The sequence below is a fragment of the Haliotis cracherodii genome, unplaced genomic scaffold, assembly GCF_022045235.1.
Source record: "Haliotis cracherodii isolate W230 unplaced genomic scaffold, xgHalCrac1.p SCAF_42, whole genome shotgun sequence".
Lineage (NCBI taxonomy): Eukaryota > Metazoa > Mollusca > Gastropoda > Lepetellida > Haliotidae > Haliotis > Haliotis cracherodii.
Genome location: NW_027266300.1, coordinates 370,304 through 396,115, shown reverse-complemented (window position 1 = coordinate 396,115; position 25,812 = coordinate 370,304). Strand labels below are relative to the sequence as shown.

The 25,812-nt window shown below is 41.7% G+C and overlaps 1 protein-coding gene across 1 annotated transcript; it reads left to right on the top strand.

Moving 5' to 3' along the window:
• The first annotated feature begins 3,907 nt into the window (after positions 1-3,907).
• On the top strand, positions 3,908-25,631 carry LOC139441636 (uncharacterized). Its single transcript, XM_071222447.1, has 5 exons — positions 3,908-4,066; positions 15,214-15,399; positions 21,395-21,484; positions 22,868-23,002; positions 25,545-25,631. Exons 1-5 carry the CDS (start codon positions 3,908-3,910, stop codon positions 25,629-25,631), a joined length of 657 nt encoding a protein of 218 aa, XP_071078548.1.
• Positions 25,632-25,812: the final 181 nt, after the last annotated feature.

Sequence of the window (25,812 nt, the reverse complement as noted above, 5' to 3'; positions counted from 1 at the left end):
TATATAGGTTTTGTGTTTAATACTGTTTTATACAGATAATAATTACTCACTGAACTGTAAGTTCATCAAGCACTATAAATATATGCAAGATGCATTATGTTTCTAATAAATCAAATTAAGAATACATTCTACAATATATATTATTTCTAATTGCAATAATTAGAAAACATCCATATATACAACATCATAAAATAAATAATCAACTAACCTTACATATAGTCAAGGACCAACCTGTAGGTCCCGGGACCAAATCATGGAAACAAAGGTTTGAAAGTGTTTTTGAGTTTCCTGATGTATACTGAACAATTTTGACTTGGGCTGCCCGGTCGAAAATCCCGTGCATTTTGGGGAAGGGTCAACAAAGGTCAAACAGGGGTCAAAGTTCAAAATTGTGTCGATATGCATATCAAATTACTCGTCCAGTCATAAGGAACCTAGAAATATATAGTTTGTTATACTTCCGACCTTAAATGGGGGAGCTATGACCAAAAACGTTGAAAGGTCAACCACTTTTGGCAGTCGGTGAAATTCCCAAACACAGTTAACATTGTCCGATAGTCATGATTTTAGTGTCTAATAATATATTTTCTGACATGACAAATTCAACCAAGAAACTTTTAAAAGTAAAAAGGGTTACCTTGACCTTGAAAATCGAAAATATTCTAGTAATATGAATAAATCCCTCTACAAATCCAAATCCTCACATAGAAAAGAATGTGGCAAAAAATCTCGCTGAGTATATGGTGTTTCCTTGTGAGGTGACAGTAGCAACTGATTTTCTAAAATTCAACAACAAACATTGTTGTAGCTATGGCCAGCTTGGCCTATCAACAAGACCATAGACTGGGCCGGGGCGCGCTGGGGCAAAGAGTGCTGTAAGTCAAAAGCATGCAGTGTGACAATTAGTGGAAGTTAGACTGAGGGTAAGCTTACTTAATGTTACAGAGCTATGGAATGAATGTTTAAGATATAAAATACTAAGGTATAAAACATAACTAATATTATAACTATAATAATATATTCTTATAATATAAATATCGTAAGAAACTAATTAGTTAAAATGGTAACAAGGCCATATAACCTTACTACTTACTAATAAATCTTAATTAAAAGTTATGTACATAACTGAGCCTGCCACATATATACGATTCCTGAATCTACGAAAGTCCCCTCGTAAAGTCCTGCTTACTGATGTCAGTGAACACGCCATTTTGTTAAAGTCGGTCACCGGTAGTGATGTCATAGGTCAACAGTGTTGTACATATTTAGTATTTTTTTTATGAGGTAAAGGTCCGTAAATGAAAGTACACACGATCATTGTATCATGCTGTTTACAGTTTCAGTTATGATGTAGAATTTGTATATCCTTTACATATTCTTTCCACACAATTAATTTCCCTATTGCATGGATATTCGGATATTTGTCAATGTTCCTTATGATATCATACGTAGATATAGGCCACAAAATGTATGAAATTTGATAATCTGTTTGTTTAAACATGGTTTACATAAGAAACTCATACGTTAATAGTGTCGTAACCGATTTTTCCCCCTTTAGACAAGTGTTGGAAGATGAAATGTAAATGTAACTGCAACATGTACCTATTTCTTTGGTTTGTAAAAGTCAATATTGTAATTTCATATAAACAGGTTAATGAATAGCCGTTTCATTTTATTTTAAACTTAAAACTGAATATATAAATTTAATAATATGTTTTGTTAAATATATATGCGCATATGTTTAAAAGAATTGTCTTGGAATTGTTTTATGTCGTTTTGCGTCGGTAATGTCCAACGATTCTCCAGGTGCGCAATTTACGAATTATTTCTCACGTTTTGTATTATATAATCAATGGGTCCACTCTTTCAAAATATTGTGATCACAGGATATGAAACTGATTTCTTCATTTCTCCAAGAATTGAAAAAAGTATGAAAAATATAAACCGTGCCATGTACCCCGCTGGTTGAACCGTACACGATTATCCTGACAATTCTATATCAAAAGAACTTTCTTCGCATATTTTATTGTGTAATTTTGAGACGAGATGAAGAGAAATAATCACATAATAATGAACAAATAAATGTCCAATATTGAAAATATTTTTGTGTTTTTGAAATATTCATTCGGGTATTTGATTACGTAAACTTGTCCAGTTGTGTCGAAAAAACTTCAAATTCCGTTTTACACATGCAGAATTTCCATACCATAAACCAAAGTTAGGTGAGATATATATTTATCAAAATACCAATGTCGTCTTTTTTTCGACGTAGTCAAAGACATAAAAATTGACTTCAAATATAATGGTGTCAATCATTTTAGTAATTCATTACATTTGATTGAAAGGCTAGTTCTCCATTAATAATGGTGCAACATTAGTCAAATTACATTTGCAAAATGAGGGGATTGAGTTTTGCCCCATTTCCTTTGTATGTGTGTTACGTCATAGAGGAAAATCAGTTTTCATCATTTACGGCAAGCTATTTTTTGTATTGAATGCATAACGTTATGCAAAAGTTTATAAATCCATTTGATATATATTTGTCATTCAGATATTAGGCAGTATTTTGTTCGCTCACAGTTTCTGTAAAGCTGCTTAATAAAAAATATCGCCGCACAGTACTTTTATAAATACGATAAAAAAGCGGAGAATTTGCTGTTTTTCAAAGCAGAACAAAATCTCGGAACACTTATCAGTGTCTTTTTAACAAGCCGGTTTAATATTTTCAGTTAAATTTACACCAATTTATATCAGACAGGAAATTTAATGTAATAAATGTTGTATTTGGGATAACACTTCCTCAGTAAAGTACAAATTCAAATACTGTTTGGGGTTGAGACCCATCCGGGATTCGGACCCACACTCTCAGGGTGAGGTCAGCGATCTAACCCACTCGGCCTCCGAGGCTTCCACACCTCAAACATGAAAGTCCGAGAACTGGTAGTCTAGGTAACGTACTTTGTGGATCCCCCTGATAAGTGTAGACTGGCCCGGCTCCCATAGCCGACAGCCACGAACACACAATGCCATTTAGAAAATGGTCAAATGTAACGTCTGGCGTTGGGTGCCTCAGTCTGAGAGTGTGGGTTCGAATCCCAGATGGGATTAAATCCAAAAGAGTACCAGAATTTGTACGTTACTGAGGAAGTGTTATCCCAAATACAACATTTGTTACAAATGACCACTTTCTAAATGGCATCGCGTATTCAACGGAAATTTAATATTCTACAATTCTGCGTAATTTTGTAGCCGTAGGTTGATCCAGTGCCGCGTTGGCGCAATTCTCACACAACCTTCACTTTTCAGATCTTTTGAAAAACTGCGTCAGAAACAATAACTCGACATCCAGGGTTAAATGCACATTCATCTGACACACAACAATCTTATATATTGTTTACATATTTATCTGTTCACTTCTCGACCACCATCAACAAGTGAAGTGAAACAGTCATTCGCCTATCTGCCCGTCTTTCTGCCTGCCTGCCTGCCTTTCTGTCTGTCTATTCTGTAAGGGTGTCTTGTTTTTCAATCAAACGTGTTTTGACAGCGATGTATTAGAGACGTTTTGGGTTTCTGTATGATCCATGATATGACAGGTGAGTGGAAACCTTAAAAAAAGGTTAAAAAACAACAAAATAAACACAAACTCACATAGTTCCGGCACCAATAGCACGGCATTCTTCAAAATTCCAATTTTCTCCACATTCAATGAGCAACCCTAAAGTCTCTCTCTCTCTCTCTCTCTCTCTCTCTCTCTCTCTCTCTCTCTCTCTCTCTCTCTCTCTCTCTCAAATAGTTCTGACTGTTAGGAGCTGTGACAACTGGTTAACTTGATACATGTGTTATTTTTAACATTGGGATGAAGAGCGAGATTCCTGATATTGTTGCAGAGGGTGAGTATGGAATGATGTCGGCTGATGCCCAGCGGGAGATCGATGCGTACCGGAAGGACAGAGATGATGCGGTGGCGGAGTTGACCAAGGTCAAGGCGGACCTGGAGCAGGTCAAGAAGAAGCTTGCTGAACTTCAAATTCTTCAAGAAATTGAGAAGGGTATCAAGGAAAAGGTACAGTCGGATCCTCTCGGCTTGTTCCGTTACCTACGTAATACGTGGGGCGGTGGGGTAGCCTAGTGGTTAAAGCGTTCGCTAGTCACGCCGAGGGCCCGGGTTCGATTCCCCACATGGGTACAATGCGTGAAGCCCATTTCTGGTGTTCCCCACCGTGATATTGCGGGAACATTGCTAAAAGCGGCGTAAAAACATACCCAATCACTCACTCGTAATACCTTGGCTAGCAATTTTGTGTTATTGAATTATGCCACTGTAATAATGAGTCATATCATATCATATCATATCATATCATATATCATGTCATGTCATGTCATGTCATATCATACCATGTTTCACGCAACATTAATCGTGCCTGCTGGCTTATTGTGTTGTGTGATGTGGTCGTCACACGAACCATTGAAATAGTGAGTCCAGTTCCAATATAGGTTACTTGGGGGACTGCGAGTTGGATGAGCAGCCCGGGCAAGATCACAGGGCACGAACCTTGGCATGAACCTTGGCACGAACCTGGTACATGACTGTTTTGCGAAAAAACACTTTCCAAAATTTGATGGAAATAACCAAATATCTATTAATAAATTTATTAACAATGCCCCGTATGTTGACGCTTTCGCTACAGTACTACAGAAGTCAATTGTCACGTGACCAGGTTATAACTTGTAGCGTGTTTGAATTCGGACGATAGATCAATAAAAACTGATGCATTTGAACCAATTACATTTTAGATACTTACTTTCAAATACGACCTGTATTTGAATAGTAAGTCTCTAAAATGTAATTGGTGACATGATAATAAATACACCAGCTATGTGTTGAGATAATCTGAGATAAATGTTGACGTAATCCAACCATGTTTGGTTATTTATACCTGACGTAAGAGAAAACCCCAGGCGAGAAAATCAAATGGCCGGTCCCAAGACTTCCATAATTGGTATCCGATATAGAGCTACAACACATTGCTACAATTCATACAGCTACAACACATATATCTACGTCACACATTGCTACAGCTCAAAGATCTACGTCATACATTGCTACAGTACATATATCTACGTCACACATTGCTACAATACATATATCTACGCCAATGGCTGCAAAAACACATATATCTACAACACACATTGCTACAGCTCATATCTACGTCACTGGCTCATTTATTTTCGCCAAACACTGCTACAACACATTTATCTACGTCACACACTGCTACAACACATTTATCTACGTCACACACTGCTACAACACATTTATCTACGTCACACATTGCTACAACACATTTATCTACGTCACACATTGCTACAACACATTTATCTACGTCACACATTAAACACAGAGTTACAACACATAGTCACATGACACAGTATGACACAATATTGTAGTCACGTGATATTAAACTGTAAAATCATATAGTTGCCATTAATTTCACACCCTCAAATAGAAAATTTAATATTCTACGTTGTGTGATGTGGTCGTCACCCGAACCATTGAAATAGTGAGTCCAGTTCCAATATAGGTTACTTGGGGCACTGCGAGTTGGATGAGCAGCCCGGGCAAGATCACAGGGCACGAACCTTGGCATGAACCTTGGCACGAACCTGGTACATGACTGTTTTGCGAAAAAACACTTTCCAAAATTTGATGGAAATAACCAAATATCTATTAATAAATTTATTAACAATGCCCCGTATGTTGACGCTTTCGCTACAGTACTACAGAAGTCAATTGTCACGTGACCAGGTTATAACTTGTAGCGTGTTTGAATTCGGACGATAGATCAATAAAAACTGATGCATTTGAACCAATTACATTTTAGATACTTACTTTCAAATACGACCTGTATTTGAATAGTAAGTCTCTAAAATGTAATTGGTGACATGATAATAAATACACCAGCTATGTGTTGAGATAATTTGAGATAAATGTTGACGTAATCCAACCATGTTTGGTTATTTATACCTGACGTAAGAGAAAACCCCAGGCGAGAAAATCAAATGGCCGGTCCCAAGACTTCCATAATTGGTATCCGATATAGAGCTACAACACATTGCTACAATTCATACAGCTACAACACATATATCTACGTCACACATTGCTACAGCTCAAAGATCTACGTCATACATTGCTACAGTACATATATCTACGTCACACATTGCTACAATACATATATCTACGCCAATGGCTGCAAAAACACATATATCTACAACACACATTGCTACAGCTCATATCTACGTCACTGGCTCATTTATTTTCGCCAAACACTGCTACAACACATTTATCTACGTCACACACTGCTACAACACATTTATCTACGTCACACACTGCTACAACACATTTATCTACGTCACACATTGCTACAACACATTTATCTACGTCACACATTGCTACAACACATTTATCTACGTCACACATTAAACACAGAGTTACAACACATAGTCACATGACACAGTATGACACAATATTGTAGTCACGTGATATTAAACTGTAAAATCATATAGTTGCCATTAATTTCACACCCTCAAATAGAAAATTTAATATTCTACGTTAGAGGTAGTCCCAGTGAGGCAATTCTCGCACAGCGTTCACTTTTCAGAACTGGTCAGTGAAACAGTGACGAGGCTAGGGGTCATATAGTAACACCATCTACTGTCCAGGACCATTTCCCGTAATATGATTGCGTCACATACAGAGAGATGTTAACATTTGTAAACAGTTTCACCTCACACAGGAGTCTCACCACTTCTGTTATCGGTACGAGCGCTCAGTAACAATGCCAGCAATAAGCTACAGGCGGAAAGGTCTTACTCTTTCTGGCTCACTAACATTTGGAACTGTGCCGTGCTTGAACGTTGTGATGGCATGTGGAAACAAAGACTACCCACATACTACGCATAGACTACGACACAGACTACGACACAGACTACCCACAGACTACGACACAGACTACGACACAGACTACCCAAATACTACCCACAGACTACAACACAGACTACCCACAAACTACGAAACAGACTACCCACAGACTACGACAAAGACTACGACACAGACTACTCACATACTACCCACAGACTACGACACAGACTACGACACAGACTACCCACACACTACCCACAGACTACAACACAGACTACCCACAGACTACGACACACACTACCCACAGACTACCCACAGACTACCCACAGACTACCCACAGAGTACGACACAGGCTACCCACAGACTATGCCACAGACTACCCCACAGACTACCCACAGACTACACACAAACTACCCACAGACAACGACACAGACTACGACACAGACTACCCACAGACTACGACACACACTACCCACAAACTACCCACAGACTACGACACAGACTACGACACAGACAACATCACAGACTACGACACAGACTACCCACAGACTACCCACAGAGTACGACACAGACTACGACACAGACTACCCACAGACTACGACACACACTACCCACAGACTACAACACAGACTACCCTCAGACTGCCCACAGACTACCCACAGACTACTACAGAGCCTACGACAGAGACTACGACACACACTACGACACACACTACCCACAGACTACACACAGACTACCCACAGACTACGACAGAGACTACGACACAGACTACGACACCGACTACCCTCAGACTGCCCACAGACTACCCACAGACTACGACAGAGCCTACGACACAGACTACGACACAGACTACGACACAGACTACCCACAGACTACGACCCAGACTACGACACAGACTACCCACAGACTACGAAACAGACTACCCACTGACTACGACACACACTACCCACAGACTACGCACAGACTACCCACAGACTACGACACAGACTACGACACAGACTTCGACACAGACTACGACATAGACTACCCACAGACTACGACACAGACTACAACACAGACTACGGACAGACTACGACACAGACCACGGACAGACTACGACACAGACTACCCACAGACAACGACACAGATTACCCACAGACTACGACACAGACTACCCACAGACTACGACACAGACTACGACACTGACTACCCACAGACTACGACACAGACTACGCACAGACTACCCACGGACTATGACACAGACTACGCACAGACTACCCACAGACTACGACACAGACTACCCACAGACAACGACACAGACTACCTACAGACTACGACACAGACTTCGACACAGACTACGACACAGACTACCCACAGACTACGACACAGACTACGACACAGACTACCCACAGACTACCCACGGACTATGACACAGACTACCCACAGACTACGCCACAGACTACCCACAGACTACGACACAGACTACCCACAGACATCGACACAGACTACCTACAGACTACGACACAGACTTCAACACAGACTACGACACAGACTACCCACAGACTACGACACAGACTACGACACTGACTACGACACAGACTACCCAGAGACTACGACACAGACTACCCACAGACAACGACACAGACTACCCACAGACTACGACACAGACTTCGACACAGACTTCGACACAGACTACACACAGACTACGACACAGACTACAACACAGACTACAACACAGACTTACCACAGGTCTACGACACAGACTACCCACAGACTACGACACAGACTACCCACAGACTACCCACTGACTACAACACAGACTACGACACAGACTACGCACAGACTATGACAAAGACTACCCACTGACTACGACTCACACTACCCACAGACTACGACACAGACTACCCACAAACTACGACACAGACTACCCACATACTACACACAAACTATGCACAGACTACGACACAGACTACCCACATACTACCCACAGACTACCCACAGACTACGACACACACTACCCACAGACTACGCACAGACTACCCACAGACTACCCACAGACTACCCACAGACTATGACACAGACTACGACACAGACTACCCTCAGACTACGACACAGACTACGACACAGACAACGCACAGACTACCCACGGACTACGACACAGACTACGCACACACAACGACAAAGACTACCCACAGACTACGACACAGACTACGACACTGACTACGACACAGACTACCCAGAGACTACGACACAGACAACGACACAGACTACCCACAGACTACGACACAGACTTCGACACAGACTTCGACACAGACTACACACAGACTACGACACAGACTACAACACAGACTACAACACAGACTACAACACAGACTTACCACAGGTCTACGATACAGACTACCCACAGACTACGACAAGACTACCTACAGACTACCCACTGACTACAACACAGACTACGACACAGACTACGCACAGACTATGACAAAGACTACCCACTGACTACGACACACACTACCCACATACTACGACACAGACTACGACACAGACTACGACACAGACTACCCACAGACTACCCACAGACTACCCACTGACTACAACACAGACTACGACACAGACTACCCACAGACTACGACACAGACTACGACACAGACTACGACACAGACTATGACAAAGACTACCCACAGACTACGACACAGACTACCCACAGACTATGACACACACTACCCACAGACTACCCACATACTACGAGACACACTACACACAGACTATCCACAGACCACCAATGTCTGTCACATTTTACCCTCCACGTCAAAGTTGGTTAACAATAAAAAAAATGAAGATGGCAAGGAAAGTGTTGTAACTATCTATGGGAGGTAACTCTTGTCAACTTGTCGGACATTTCACATTTGAAAGTATATATGAAAGTATTATGACAATTATGGTAAGTACAATACTTTCACTTTTCAATAGATATAAGATGTGTGATAAGGCCCTTTTTGGTCCACGGGATATGCTTAATTGAAGAAATGAGGAAAAATAGAGATCGTTATGAAAGTTATCAGATGTATTCGTATGAATAAGAATTAGATTTTATTTGTTTCAACACTTGCATGTTTGGGATTTACAACATGACTAAATGGATACTAAAGTACTTTAGTAGTTAGGGTCAGCGTGTGTCGCCAACACTGGTGTGTTAGGTTTTGCTGCACTCATGGGTTTTCAAATCAGTGGACGACAGGTTCATCTCGCCTAATGACCGGCCGGGTATGTACGCAATGTGGCGGTCCGAGTGTATCTATGTAAGTATACGTGCCTCGGTATAAGATTTGGTGACACACACACAACAAAGGAATGTCAGTTAGGCAAATGAGTCAGACAGGTTGGGTCGCGTTATCTCGGGGTGTCGCGTTATCTCGGGGTGTCGCGTGACCTGAGGTTGCATCCGGGATTGGGGGAATCCCTTGCCGGTGTCATGCGGGTAGTTCGTGGCTATTATTGGGATTACTTCTATATATGGGCATACCGACGTCTTCTGTTCATCTGCAAATCGGGGTGCGTGATGGTGGGCTGATGTTGTGATGTGGAATATTTTTTCTCTCGAAAGGTCATATATATATAGATACATAGATACATAGATAGATAGATATACTGTATGTGGGGGGGGGGGTGGGGGGGAGAACCCATGCTTCCTGTAAAAGGCGACTATTCTGGTAGTAAGAGGCGACTAACGGGATCGGGTGGTCAGGCTCGCTGACTTGGTTGATGCATATCATCGTATCCCAATTGCGTGGATCGATGCTCATAATGTCAATCACTGGATTCTCTGGTCCTGACTCGATTATTTACAGACCGCCGTCATATATCTGGAATATTGCTGAGTACGGCGTTAAACAATAAACAAACCAAACAATGTCTGTGTGCGTGCGTGAGTGCGTGCGGGTTGGGTGTAAACGCTACTTATTCCAGTATTTCATTAAGATCCCGTCGTCTCAGTGTAATGTCGGACATCAGACCAGAGTCAGGCAGGCCGTACATGCTGATCTTGAAATAACCCGCACGGGTCTGGCACTGGAGGACTAATGATCAAATCGGGCGAATGTGGGATTCGACCCCATGATTCTCAGTGATAGATGCTGTGGTTTATCAGAGTTAGTTCAAGCTATATAGGTCCACCAGAAATTATCTTCCACTTCTTTGAAATACTCTTATCGACAACTTTGACACAGTGACAATGTGAGGCAGTTCGACTCATTTGAAACCAGCTGCAGCCTGGGGCTGTTACAACATGGCGTCCCACACACTATCACGTGATAAAATAACAAACAACTGAATAAACTAGAACTATATTTAATTATGTGCCCAATCTAAGCAATATCTTAATGGAAAGTGATGATTCGAAATGGCCTCTTTAAGGGCAAGTAAAGTGAAAAAAATGATTGCGATGTTTTTGCGAATATCACTTTTCCTTGATACATTTAGTCATTTTCCGAGAAACCTACAAGGGGGCGTGTCCTAAAGCTACCGGCGCAGCGGTGACAGCTGTTTTCATTGGCTGATAGGGGCGGTGGGGTAGCCTAGTGGTTAAAGCGTTCGCTCGTCACGCCGAAGACCCGGGTTCGATTCCCGACATGTGTACTATGTGTGAAGCCCATTTCTGGTGTCCCACGCTGTGATATTGCTGGAACATTGCTGAAACTCGCTCACTCATTGGCTGATAGGTTTGCCGCGTTTATCTATCTTGAAATTCTTAGCCCTTCTCTGTCTACTCTTTCTACAACTGCTGCTAATCCTACCAAAAAAAACACATTTCATACATGTGTTGAATGTGTGAAACGACCTTTGATCTTGACATTGGATGAGCAGACAGAAACAACACAATGTTTTACAGAATCCGATGCAGAAGCAGGCAGACTGGGCGTCGGCCCGTTCGTCATGATCGTTGAAATTGCGCAGCGCGTGAAACACCGGGAACCCGTTTTAACCTGCACTTAGGGCTATCCTCTTACTGGGGGAATTTTTCGTTTTGGGGACGATTTCGCGTGGTTTTTTTATCGTCAGTTTAACGCTATTTCAGTTTTTCAAATTTCATTTTGGTCAGGCATTTATAATAAAGTAGGTCCTAAAGTATAAAAATCTGCAAAGTTGCTTCGTTGACTTTACTTGGCATTGAATATAACAAATGATGGGGGGTCGTAATGTATTCAAGTGATGTATTGACGATGCTAGTTTCATTGATAGAGATTATTATACGAGCACGAGTGTCGTCAAACCAGTAGGACACAAATGCGAGTATATGTACTTCTTTAGTACCCATTCTTTCTTAATCATTTTGAGCTCCCCTTTAGAAATGCACTGATCACGACCGCCGTCTGAGAAATCAAAGCGACAAAACCCTTCCATATTTATCTCTGCCAAAAGCAAAGTCAACTGTTTGATTCCGACTATATCACGAGGATGTGTTTATGAATCACTATCAAATATAATAGTGATGATACCAGGTGTTCGCGAAAAGGTGAGCGTATCCTGCCACATTGATGACACCCGTCACAAACACAAGTAGAGGCAAGTCAATTCTTCGCCTGAAACAAATACAGGAACATATGGAAGGGACTGCCTAAAAGTCGGGCCAAGAAAAGTCGGGCCTGGCCGGGCCAGCGGGTAATACTAAAAATGGATTGCAGAATAATAAAACGAAACGTGCATATCTAGGCAGATCTCAAATGTCCACAAACGTATAGTTTTGCTCATTTAATTGAGTTTGAATAAAAATGCACCTTCAACAATGTAATAAACTGATGATTATGACTACATACCGTGAGTCTCGTAGAAAAGTCAGTGTCTTGACTGTGTGTTTTCTTTGATTAGAATGCTTCTCACCGACCTTAGCGTGTAGGGGTGTGATGTCCTAGGCAGGAAACGACAGTGTTTTGACTACTCTTCTTTGATTAATTTACGTGTTAAGGTAATTAACCTTTACTAATTCGTGTAAAACCAACACAGGATGTTTCCTGGAAGTGGATATTCGCGAATGTCAAAGGACTGACACGACACGTGTTCATAACTGTCCAAGCACTTCTAAAGTTCCTAACATTCTATATATCTAAAGACTAGTATAACATCTAATTATATACCACTTTATTGTCTCATATTTCAGTAGTTTAAGAAAACACAGAGCTCAAAGTGAAGCCTTTTTCACTCCACATTCTCAACATAGTCTCTATCAGAAGTGTTTGACTTGTGTTGGGTCCGACTTGGCCCGGGCTGTCAAAATGCACTTTAAACACACAAATGTATCTTCAAATGTCTTTAAATCTATAGACTAGCATTATATCTACCTATATACCACTTTATAGTGTCTCAGTTCGCTGTATTTAAAGAAAACAAGGTGCTCAAAGTGAAGCCCTTTTCCCTCTACATTCTCAACATAGTCTCTATCAGAAGTGTTTTGTTTGTGTTGGGTCCGACTTGGCCCGGGCCGTCAAAATCAACTTTAAACATACACATGTTTCTTCAAATGTGTTTACATCTATAGATTAGTGTTATATCTACCAATATACCACTTTATAATGTCACGGGAAATCGTATTTAAAGAAAACAAGGGGCTCAAAGTGAAGCATTTTTACTTTATTTTCTTAAGAAAATCCAAGTCAGAAGTGTTCGGTCCGACTTGGCCCGGGCTGTCAAAATCAACTTAAACCTCACAGATGTATCATCAAATGGATCCACATCTTTCGATTAGTATTATATCTACCTAAATACCACTTTATAGTGTCTCAGATCGCTGTACTTAAAGAAAACAAGGGGCTCAAAGTGAAGCCCTTTTCCCTCTACATTCTCAACATAGTCTCTATCAGAAGTGTTTTGTTTGTGTTGGGTCCGACTTGGCCCGGGCCGTCAAAATCAACTTTAAACACACAGATGTATGTTCAAATGTGTTAACATCTATAGATTAGTATTAAATCTACCTATACACCACTTTATAATGTCACAGATCGCAGTTTTTTATAGAAAACAAGGGGCTCAAAGTGAAGCCATTTTCCCTTCTACATTCTCAACATAGTCTGTATCAGAAGCGTTTTGCTTGTGTTGGGTCCGAGTTGGCACGGGCCGTCAAAATCAACAGATGTATCAAATGTATTTACATGTATACAAAGTGAAGTACATTTTTGCATACGCTCACTCTCAAAGTAGTGGTTGTTTCGCCTTGTGAGCCCCTTGTTTTCTTTAAGTACAGCAATCTGAGACACTATAAAGTGGTATTTAGGTAGATATAATACTAATCGAAAGATATGGATCCATTTGATGATATATCTGTGAGGTTTAAGTTGATTTTGACAGCCCGGGCCAAGTCGGACCGAACACTTGTGTGACTGTTGAGAGTATAGGGAGAAGAGGTCTACTTTAACCAACGTGTCTGCTTTAAATACGACGATCAGTGACATTATAAAGTAGTATTTACTTATATATAGTACGTTCCTATAAATATAAACGCTATGCCGACAGATGGAAATTTGTATCACGATAGCTAGAAGTATTTGATACGTTTCAAATCTTATTTCGTTTAACGATTGCTCTTTTACATGTTACCAAGATCTGCGACGCTTACACACAGCTCCACTTTCTGGTTTTCAAGCGATTTACTCCGAATTACTTATTTATGGTGCACTTTTTTTGTTTGGTGATTGTTCATTAATGTCATGTGTGTATGTTTCATCAATTATATGTAGGTATGATCGCTCGCCGATAATGAAGTAATTAGCCAGTAACACTTTGGCCCGTCTTGGCCCGGCCCGGCCCGACTTTTAGGCAATCCCCATGCATGTGGAACAAGTCAAAATAGAGAATTGCATCGGACATCATTTTTGGCACTAATGCGTCAAATTTGGAAATGTCCTCCACGTGTCTACCATAAACCTTTTTGAAAACTTTACTGTAGGCCTTGAATGTTTTAGCCTTGATCAAACAACTTCTAAACAAGAGACTATGACGCTCATTGAAATCTTGGTAGAAATGCTCGATTTTTACCTCAAAAGTTGTGAAATGTAGACGTCAAGGGCTTGAGCTGCGGGAAAACAACAATTGTCAAGTGACGTCAATAATCTTCAGCTATGACGTTGTTTCTTGTGGGACGACCTTACGTCACAATAAGATTCGAATGACGTCAACAATGCCGTCCGGATGACAGAAACAATACACTGTTGTCTCGTGACGTTATATGACCCTAGGGCACATATGGTTCTTATGAACCCCGATATGTTTGCCCTCGTAGGTAATAAAAAGAATTATTACACAATTATTATTGTGTTGTCACGCAGGCGAATAAGTCTTCTAGCTTGGCCAGCAAGAAAAAGAAGAAAAAGGAGAAGGATAGTCTGGGACTGAGCACGTCTCCTTCACTCAGCCCCTCAGCCCAGCTCCTCCTCAGCCTGTCCAACCCGGCCTGCAAACACCCAAAGATACCCGGGCTAGAAGATGACGAGGATTCCAAGGCATTCTACACGGTATGTATAGATTGACATTCTACACGGTATGTATAGATTGACTTTCTACACGGTATGTATAGATTCACATTCTACACGGTATGTACAGATTCACATTCTACACGGTATGTATAGATTCACATTCTACACGGTATGTATAGATTCACATTCTACACGGTATGTATAGATTGACATTCTACACGGTATGTATAGATTGACTTTCTACACGGTATGTATAGATTCACATTCTACACGGTATGTACAGATTCACATTCTACACGGTATGTATAGATTCACATTCTACACGGTATGTATAGATTCACATTCTACACAGTATGTATAGATTCACATTCTACACGGTATGTACAGATTCACATTCTACACGGTATGTATAGATTCACATTCTACACGGTATGTATAGATTCACATTCTACACGGTATGTACAGATTGACATTCTACACGGTATGTATAGATTCACATTCTACACGGTATGTATAGATTCACATTCTACACGGTATGTACAGATTGACATTCTACACGGTATGTATAGATTCACATCCTACACAGTATGTACAGATTGACATTCTACACGGTATGTACAGATTGACATTCTACACGGTATGTACAGATTCACATTCTACACGGTATGTACAGATTCACATTCTACACGGTATGTATAGATTCACATTCTACACGGTATGTATAGATTCACATTCTACACAGTATGTATAGATTCACATTCTACACGGTATGTACAGATTGACATTCTACACGGTATGTATAGATTCACATTCTACACGGTATGTATAGATTCACATTCTACACGGTATGTACAGATTGACATTCTACACGGTATGTATAGATTCACATTCTACACGGTATGTATAGATTCACATTCTACACGGTATGTACAGATTGACATTCTACACGGTATGTATAGATTCACATCCTACACAGTATGTACAGATTGACATTCTACACGGTATGTACAGATTGACATTCTACACGGTATGTACAGATTGACTTTCTACACGGTATGTATAGATTCACATTCTACACGGTATGTACAGATTCACATTCTACACGGTATGTATAGATTCACATTCTACACGGTATGTATAGATTCACATTCTACACAGTATGTATAGATTCACATTCTACACGGTATGTACAGATTGACATTCTACACGGTATGTATAGATTCACATTCTACACGGTATGTATAGATTCACATTCTACACGGTATGTACAGATTGACATTCTACACGGTATGTATAGATTCACATTCTACACGGTATGTATAGATTCACATTCTACACGGTATGTACAGATTGACATTCTACACGGTATGTATAGATTCACATCCTACACAGTATGTACAGATTGACATTCTACACGGTATGTACAGATTGACATTCTACACGGTATGTACAGATTGACATTCTACACGGTATGTACAGATTCACATTCTACACGGTATGTACAGATTGACATTCTACACGGTATGTACAGATTGACATTCTACATGGTATGTACAGATTGACATTCTACACGGTTTGTACAGATTGACATTCTACATGGTATGTACAGATTGACGTTCTACACAGTATGTACAGATTGACATTCTACACGGTATGTACAGATTAACATTCTACACGGTATGCATAGATTGACATTCTACACGGTATGCATAGATTGACATTCTACACGGTATGTACAGATTGACATTCTACACGGTATGTACAGATTGACATTCTACATGGTATGTACAGATTGACATTCTACATGGTATGTACAGACTAACATTCTACACAGTATGCATAGATTGACATTCTACACAGTATGTACAGACTGACGTTCTACACGGTATGTACAGATTAACATTCTACACGGTATGTACAGATTGACATTCTACACGGTATGTACAGATTCACATTCTACACTGTATGTACAGATTGACATTCTACATGGTATGTACAGACTAACATTCTACACAGTATGCATAGATTGACATTCTACAAGGTATGTACAGATTGACATTCTACACGGTATGTACAGATTGACATTCTACACGGTATGTACAGACTCACATTCTACACGGTATGTACAGATTGACATTCTACACGGTATGCATAAATTGACATTCTACATGGTATGTACAGACTGACATTCTACACGGTATGTACAGATTGACGTTCTACACAGTTTGTACAGATTGACATTCTACACAGTATATACAGATTCACATTTACACAGTATGTAGAGATTGACATTCTACACGGTATGTGCTGATTGACATTCTAAACGGTATGTATAGATTGACATTCTACACGGTATGTACAGATTGACATTCTACACGGTATGTACAGATTCACATTCTACACGGTATGTATAGATTCACATTCTACACGGTATGTACAGATTGACATTCTATGCCGTTTGTACAGATTGACATTCTACATGGTATGTACAGCTTCACATTCTACACGGTATGCATAGATTGACATTCTACACGGTATGTACAGATTGACATTCTAAACGGTATGTACAGATTGACATTCTACATGGTATGTACAGATTGACTTTCTACACGGTATGTACAGATTGACATTCTACACGGTATGCATAGATTGACATTCTACACGGTATGTACAGACTGACATTCTACACGGTATGTACAGATTGACGTTCTACACAGTTTGTACAGATTGACATTCTACACAGTATGTACAGATTCACATTTACACAGTATGTAGAGATTGACATTCTACACGGTATGTGCTGATTGACATTCTAAACGGTATGTATAGATTGACATTCTACACGGTATGTACAGATTGACATTCTACACGGTATGTACAGATTGACATTCTACACGGTATGTATAGATTCACATTCTACACGGTATGTACAGATTCACATTCTATGCCGTTTGTACAGATTGACATTCTACATGGTATGTACAGATTCACATTCTACACGGTATGCATAGATTGACATTCTACACGGTATGTACAGATTGACATTCTAAACGGTATGTACAGATTGACATTCTACATGGTATATACAGATTGACTTTCTACACGGTATGTACAGATTGACATTCTACACGGTATGTACAGATTCACATTCTACGCCGTTTGTAAATTGCGTATGTAACATTCGTGTAACACCCACCCTGTCTGGAGGCCAGAAAGAGTATATCATTATGTTAGGTTTGTTGGGTGTGGTGGGTAACATCCTCGAAGTGTGTCAATTTTGGCAGAAAGAAACAGTCAACTGTATAGTCTATCTCACAGTCCCTGAACCATATTATTTTCCCTTCCGCCTACTGTCATGCAAAATGCTCTAAATGAAGCATGTCTAGATTTTCCGCAGGTTCTGAATCTCCCATCTCAGTGGGTCTCCTTTCAATTAGAATAGTAATTTGATTCTAGAGAGACTAAGCGTTAGTCTAGTAACTGTAACGGAGGCAAATTATTGTCTGTGAATACAATGAGGTACTTATGTATGTTTCCAGTGATTGTTGCGTCTGTGAATACAATGAGGTACTTATGTATGTTTCCAGTGATTGTTGCGTCTGTGAATACAATGAGGTACTTATGTATGTTTCCAGTGATTGTTGCGTCTGTGAATACAATGAGGTACTTATGTATGTTTCCAGTGATTGTTGCGTCTGTGAATACAATGAGGTACTTATGTATGTTTCCAGTGATTGTTGCGTCTGTGAATACAATGAGGTACTTATGTATGTTTCCAGTGATTGTTGCGTCTGTGAATACAATGAGGTACTTATGTATGTTTCCAGTGATTGTTGCGTCTGTGAATACAATGAGGTACTTATGTATGTTTCCAGCGATTGTTGCGTCTGTGAATACAATGAGGTACTTATGTATGTTTCCAGTGATTGTTGCGTCTGTGAATACAATGAGGTACTTATGTATGTTTCCAGTGATTGTTGCGTCTGTGAAGACAATCATGATGTATGTATGTTTCCAGCGATTGTTGCGTCTGTGAAGACAATCATGATGAATGTATGTTTCCAGCGATTGTTGCGTCTGTGAAGACAATCATGATGTATGTATGTTTCCAGCGATTGTTGCGTCTGTGAAGACAATCATGATGAATGTATGTTTCCAGCGATTGTTGCGTCTGTGAAGACAATCATGATGTATGTATGTTTCCAGCGATTGTTGCGTCTGTGAAGACAATCATGATGAATGTATGTTTCCAGCGATTGTTGCGTCTGTGAAGACAATCATGATGAATGTATGTTTCCAGCGATTGTTGCGTCTGTGAAGACAATCATGATGTATGTATGTTTCCAGTGATTGTTGCGTCTGTGAAGACAATCATGATGAATGTATGTTTCCAGCGATTGTTGCGTCTGTGAAGACAATCATGATGTATGTACTAGTATGTTTCCAGCGATTGTTGCGTCTGTGAAGACAATCATGATGAATGTATGTTTCCAGCGATTGTTGCGTCTGTGAAGACAATCATGATGTATGTATGTTTCCAGTGATTGTTGCGTCTGTGAAGACAATCATGATGAATGTATGTTTCCAGCGATTGTTGCGTCTGTGAAGACAATCATGATGTATGTATGTTTCCAGTGATTGTTGCGTCTGTGAAGACAATCATGATGAATGTATGTTTCCAGTGATTGTTGCGTCTGTGAAGACAATCATGATGTATGTACTAGTATGTTTCCAGCGATTGTTGCGTCTGTGAAGACAATCATGATGAATGTATGTTTCCAGCGATTGTTGCGTCTGTGAAGACAATCATGATGTATGTATGTTTCCAGCGATTGTTGCGTCTGTGAAGACAATCATGATGAATGTATGTTTCCAGCGATTGTTGCGTCTGTGAAGACAATCATGATGTATGTATGTTTCCAGCGATTGTTGCGTCTGTGAAGACAATCATGATGTATGTATGTTTCCAGCGATTGTTGCGTCTGTGAAGACAATCATGATGTATGTACTAGTATGTTTCCAGTGATTGTTGCGTCTGTGAAGACAATCATGATGTATGTATGTTTCCAGTGATTGTTGCGTCTGTGAAGACAATCATGATGAATGTATGTTTCCAGCGATTGTTGCGTCTGTGAAGACAATCATGATGTATGTACTAGTATGTTTCCAGCGATTGTTGCGTCTGTGAAGACAATCATGATGAATGTATGTTTCCAGCGATTGTTGCGTCTGTGAAGACAATCATGATGTATGTATGTTTCCAGCGATTGTTGCGTCTGTGAAGACAATCATGATGAATGTATGTTTCCAGCGATTGTTGCGTCTGTGAAGACAATCATGATGTATGTATGTTTCCAGCGATTGTTGCGTCTGTGAAGACAATCATGATGTATGTATGTTTCCAGCGATTGTTGCGTCTGTGAAGACAATCATGATGTATGTACTAGTATGTTTCCAGTGATTGTTGCGTCTGTGAAGACAATCATGATGTATGTATGTTTCCAGCGATTGTTGCGTCTGTGGAGACAATCATGATGTATGTATGTTTCCAGCGATTGTTGCGTCTGTGAAGACAATCATGATGTATGTATGTTTCCAGCGATTGTTGCGTCTGTGGAGACAATCATGATGTATGTATGTTTCCAGCGATTGTTGCGTCTGTGAAGACAATCATGATGTATGTACTAGTATGTTTCCAGCGATTGTTGCGTCTGTGAAGACAATCATGATGTATGTATGTTTCCAGCGATTGTTGCGTCTGTGGAGACAATCATGATGTATGTATGTTTCCAGCGATTGTTGCGTCTGTGAAGACAATCATGATGTATGTATGTTTCCAGCGATTGTTGCGTCTGTGAAGACAATCATGATGTATGTACTAGTATGTTTCCAGTGATTGTTGCGTCTGTGAAGACAATCATGATGTATGTATGTTTCCAGTGATTGTTGCGTCTGTGAAGACAATTATGATGTATGTATGTTTCCAGTGATTGTTGCGTCTGTGAAGACAATCATGATGTATGTATGTTTCCAGAGAGTGGCGGAAGCGTTTCCAAACATGAGGTTGTCTGATGTCTTGGAAGCAGAAAAGAAGTTCCTAGCTGCTGACAAAGATCACAATGGGGTTAGTGCCTACACACACAGGGTAGTGATGGTGTTCTGGGGTTGTAGTGAGAGGGGTTCTGATGGTTTCCTGGGCTGCAGTGAGAGGGGTTCTGATGGTGTTCTGGGGTTGCAGTGAGAGGGTTCTGATGGTGTCCTGGGCTGCAGTGAGAGGGTTTATGATGGTGTTCTGGGGTTGCAGGGGGTGGCGTTCTGATGGTGTTCTGGGGTTGCAGTGAGAGGGTTCTGATGGTGTCCTGGGTTTCAGTGAGAGGGGTTCTGATGGTGTTCTGGGGTTGCAGGGGGTGGGGTTGTAGTGATGGTGTTTGGGGTTGCAGTGAGAGGGGTTCTGATGGTGTTCTGGGTCTGATGGTGATCTGGGGTTGCAGTGAGAGGGGTTCTGATGGTGTTTTGGGGTTGCAGGGGGTGGGGTTGTAGTGATGGTGTTTGGAGATGCAGTGAGAGGGGTTCTGATGGTGTTCTGGATCTGATGGTGACCTGGGCGTGCGGCGAGAGGGGTTCTGATGGTGGCGTTGGCTGCATTGAGAGGGGTTCTGATGGTGTTCTGGGGTTGCAGTGAGAGGGGTTCTGATGGTGTCCTGGGCTGCAGTGAGAGGGGTTCTGATGGTGTTCTGGGGTTGCAGGGGGTGGGGTTGCAGGGGGTGGGGTTGTAGTGATGGTGTTTGGGGTTGCAGTGAGAGGGGTTCTGATGGTGATCTGGGGTTGCAGTGAGAGGGGTCCTGGTGGTGTTCTGGGTTGCAGTGAGAGGGGTTCTGATGGTGTTCTGGGGTTGTAGGGGGTGGGGTTGTAGTGATGGTGTTTGGGGTTGCAGTGAGAGGGGTTCTGATGGTGTTCTAGGTCTGATGGTGATCTGGGGTTGCAGTGAGAGGGGTTCTGATGGTGTTCTGGGGTTGTAGTGAGAGGGGTTCTGATGGTGTCCTGTGCTGCAGTGAGAGGGGTTCTGATGGTGCTCTGGGGTTGCAGTGAGAAGGGTTCTGATGGTGCTCTGGGGTTGCAGTGAGAGGGGTTCTGATGGTGTCCTGTGCTGCAGTGAGAGGGGTTCTGATGGTGTCCTGTGCTGCAGTGAGAGGGGTTCTGATGGTGTTTTGGGGTTGCAGGGGGTGGGGTTGTAGTGATGGTGTTTGGATTTGCAGTGAGAGGGGTTCTGATGGTGTTCTGGGTCTGATGGTGTCCTGGGTTGCAGTGAGAGGGGTTCTGATGGTGCTCTGGGTTGCAGTGAGAGGGGTTCTGATGGTGTCCTGTGCTGCAGTGAGAGGGGTTCTGATGGTGTTCTGGGGTTGCAGTGAGAGGGGTTCTGATGGTGTTCTGGGGTTGTAGTGAGAGGGGTTCTGATGGTGTTCTTGGGTTGCAGTGAGAGGGGTTCTGATGGTATTCTGGGTTGCAGGTAATTGATGTGGATGAGCTGGACCGAGTGCTGATAGTGAGCGTGACCGTGTTCACCCCCGGCAAGGTCGAAGAGATCCTCAAGGAGATGGACACAGACGGGAGTGGAACCATCGAGTTCCTGGAGGCGCTCACTGTAAGTAATGGCGAATCCTGTATGTGTTGTCATAGAAACGCAACCTTAACATCTTAAGGTGAATGTTTGCGCTTTTCTCAATCAAATCAAAGTTGCCGTTGTCAAAGTTGCGTTCATTGTTTGGAATTTTGAAAAAAAAGGGGGAATCATATAATAGGGCAATTTCTCCACCTCCGGTCTGTTAAATCTAAATCGTTAAGGTTGATCCATTATTAAAGTTCTGAATGAAGAGATACCCTCTGGGTGTGTCATGGCGGACCTGGTGTCTGGTGTCTATACAATACTCCTCCAGCAGTGAACAGGCTCCTGGTGTCCCGCATGTCCCGCATGTCGCGTGGGTCAGGCACGCAGCGCGGTGGAGTTTGTCCATGGGGTTGATGTACGGAGTTCCTGACGGCCATTACAACTCGAGCATCAACACAGACTGGACTTGACAGGCAGGCATGTTTTCACCATATTAAAACACAATCGATCGATGCACATCAGAGGGCTTGCATGGCGCTGGCAGCAGAACTGGAAAGTCTGCATTGTGAGTGGGGGATTTGGAGGTTTCGTCAGCGCTATGGCGGCTGAAGTAGGTGTTTAAGAGCGGTTTCCCGTCCGACTTATATCCCTAGTACCAGCCATTGTGTCCCCCGATCCCCAAAGGGAAACTGGTCTGCTGGGTTTTTGACATACACCAGCATTCACAGAATCACAGAGTGTCGCCACAGAGATACTAGGCGATACACAAACAAGTACAAAATTCTGTTCAATTGTGAATGGTGTCTCTCTGGACAACTCAAAACTGTTTATTCATAAACTTTAATGTAAATCAAGACATTCGCCGCAACCACGATGAACAATATGAATCCGATTCTATTTGAAAATGACTAAACAATGTTCGCGTAGCCAAACAAACCACCCGTGTCATTCCGGGGGAAGTCCCAGTGTGCACGGAAAGGCACGAAAGGAGACGAGTGTATGCATATTGTTTCCGAGTGTTAAACGTCAACCGGAGTTTACGTAAGCCCCCACATCATATATCGGAGGTGAATGCGGTGCCATGTGTACAGATACGAAATCTGACCAGAGTAAATCAATGTAAGCTGTCTCTGTCACGACGAGAGATGTTGCCAGCCGTTCATTATTATTTGTCTTCGCCAGATTGCTCTGTAATGGCGATTCACCAGATTAAACTAGAATAACTGAACTGAACGACCGTAGGGACGACAGGAATAACAGGCGTTGTGACATCATCATATGTAACCTCGCCCATCCACAGCGACCCCCTCCCCCTCCCCTGGGCTTACTGGCCCCGGGGTCAGCGCATACACGTGCATGGATCGATAGCCACCAGTCGAAACAGTCCGAAAACATTTGTTACGATCGCCTACAGCTGATAGAGACATTGTAACCATGGGAACCTTGGTTATTTCAGAACAATAACATATTTATTGGTGTTAGCGATATTGAATCAATATACTGCAATGGCCAGGGACAATAGTGTATGGGTCTATTATATACGAGTGCCAGTAAAGGCGACTGCATGCTACTTTATTGGTGTGACTTTGGCGATCTCCTGATGCTATTGTAAAACACTGCATTGAACATGTCATTTTATGCAGGTTTTGAACACCCCTAGGGCCTCATTGTTCGCGTTAAACTGATTATAGCCAAGCACCTGTTCGAGCAATATTGTTTTAAACTGGGTATTATTATATGTGTTGGCTACGGACGATGCCATTGCCTTACGTCTAATGTTATTGGGAATTGTTTAGGGCGGTTGTTGGATCGTGAGGGGATTGTTGATACCCACTTTCTTCATCACTAGTCCAGTTGTGTGACGGCCATCTGTGAACACTCGGACAAACCAGTGGTTTTGGGCGCGAAGATACACAATTCGCAAGACTACACAATAACCAACCAATTCCCATTTCTGTCTGCTCTTACGACCTGGGGGCAAGGGTCCTGTTCTACACAGACCAGCTTTAGGAAATAAATCAGGACATCTTTCCCCTGACTTTTCCAGTACCAGGAACGACTGCGTTTGCTAGGGATGACACCCCAACCGATGTCTCTCCGGGAAAGAACAATGGTTCTCCTCGAATATTCAGTGTGTTATATCTACTTTTTATCGTGGGATAAATATCCTGGATCCATTCGCTTTCAGAGCTTCGATTTAGGCACGAAAAACAACAATTAGCATCGTCGAAAGTGCAGTGTGTTATATCAGATGCAATATTGGCTATTGTTGAGAAAAGTATGGGTTCTTAACTGTTCAGGGTCCCGTTCCACAAAGCGATCTTAGCGCTAAGATGATCGTAACGCCCATTCTTTAATATAAGCTTACGAAAGTCGTGGCTCTACGATAGCTTTGTGGTACGGGTCCCAGTTTGTTAAAGCCAAATACATAGCGTCTTCAGTTGCCATGGGTACTGGTCGGGAAGTCGACAGGGTAAATGAAATACACGCAGGGGTTACCAAACGGCATCATCACCAGAGGCAGTGTAAGGTGTGCTACTCTCGGCTGGGCAGATGTCATCCCTGGTCCTGTTTTCAGGTGATGGAGAAACTATCACACAACCGGCGGACAAACTTACCAGATCAGGTAAAGCACCAACAGGGGAAGGTCTGCTCCGTCCAATGATGGCGGCCGCCGTCGTCGTGAAGACAGCGCGCAAATAAATGTTTGATATATATATTGGATATCGTTTTTTTGTTGTTCGCAAAGCACAACGGGGGTATTAATCCTAATCACATTAATGTGGGGGTCTCTGTGAACCAGCATTAAGCCTACTGATGGACGGCCACACTATGGTCTGGTGACC

Bases quoted from the DNA above. Each gene is read 5' to 3' on its own strand.
- LOC139441636 (XM_071222447.1), top strand. From the start codon at position 3,908: ATGTCGGCTGATGCCCAGCGGGAGATCGATGCGTACCGGAAGGACAGA. The intron at 21,485-22,867 runs GTTAGTGCCTAC...TCTGGGTTGCAG, and splicing joins CTGACAAAGATCACAATGGG to GTAATTGATGTGGATGAGCT. The intron at 23,003-25,544 runs GTAAGTAATGGC...TCCTGTTTTCAG, and splicing joins AGTTCCTGGAGGCGCTCACT to GTGATGGAGAAACTATCACA.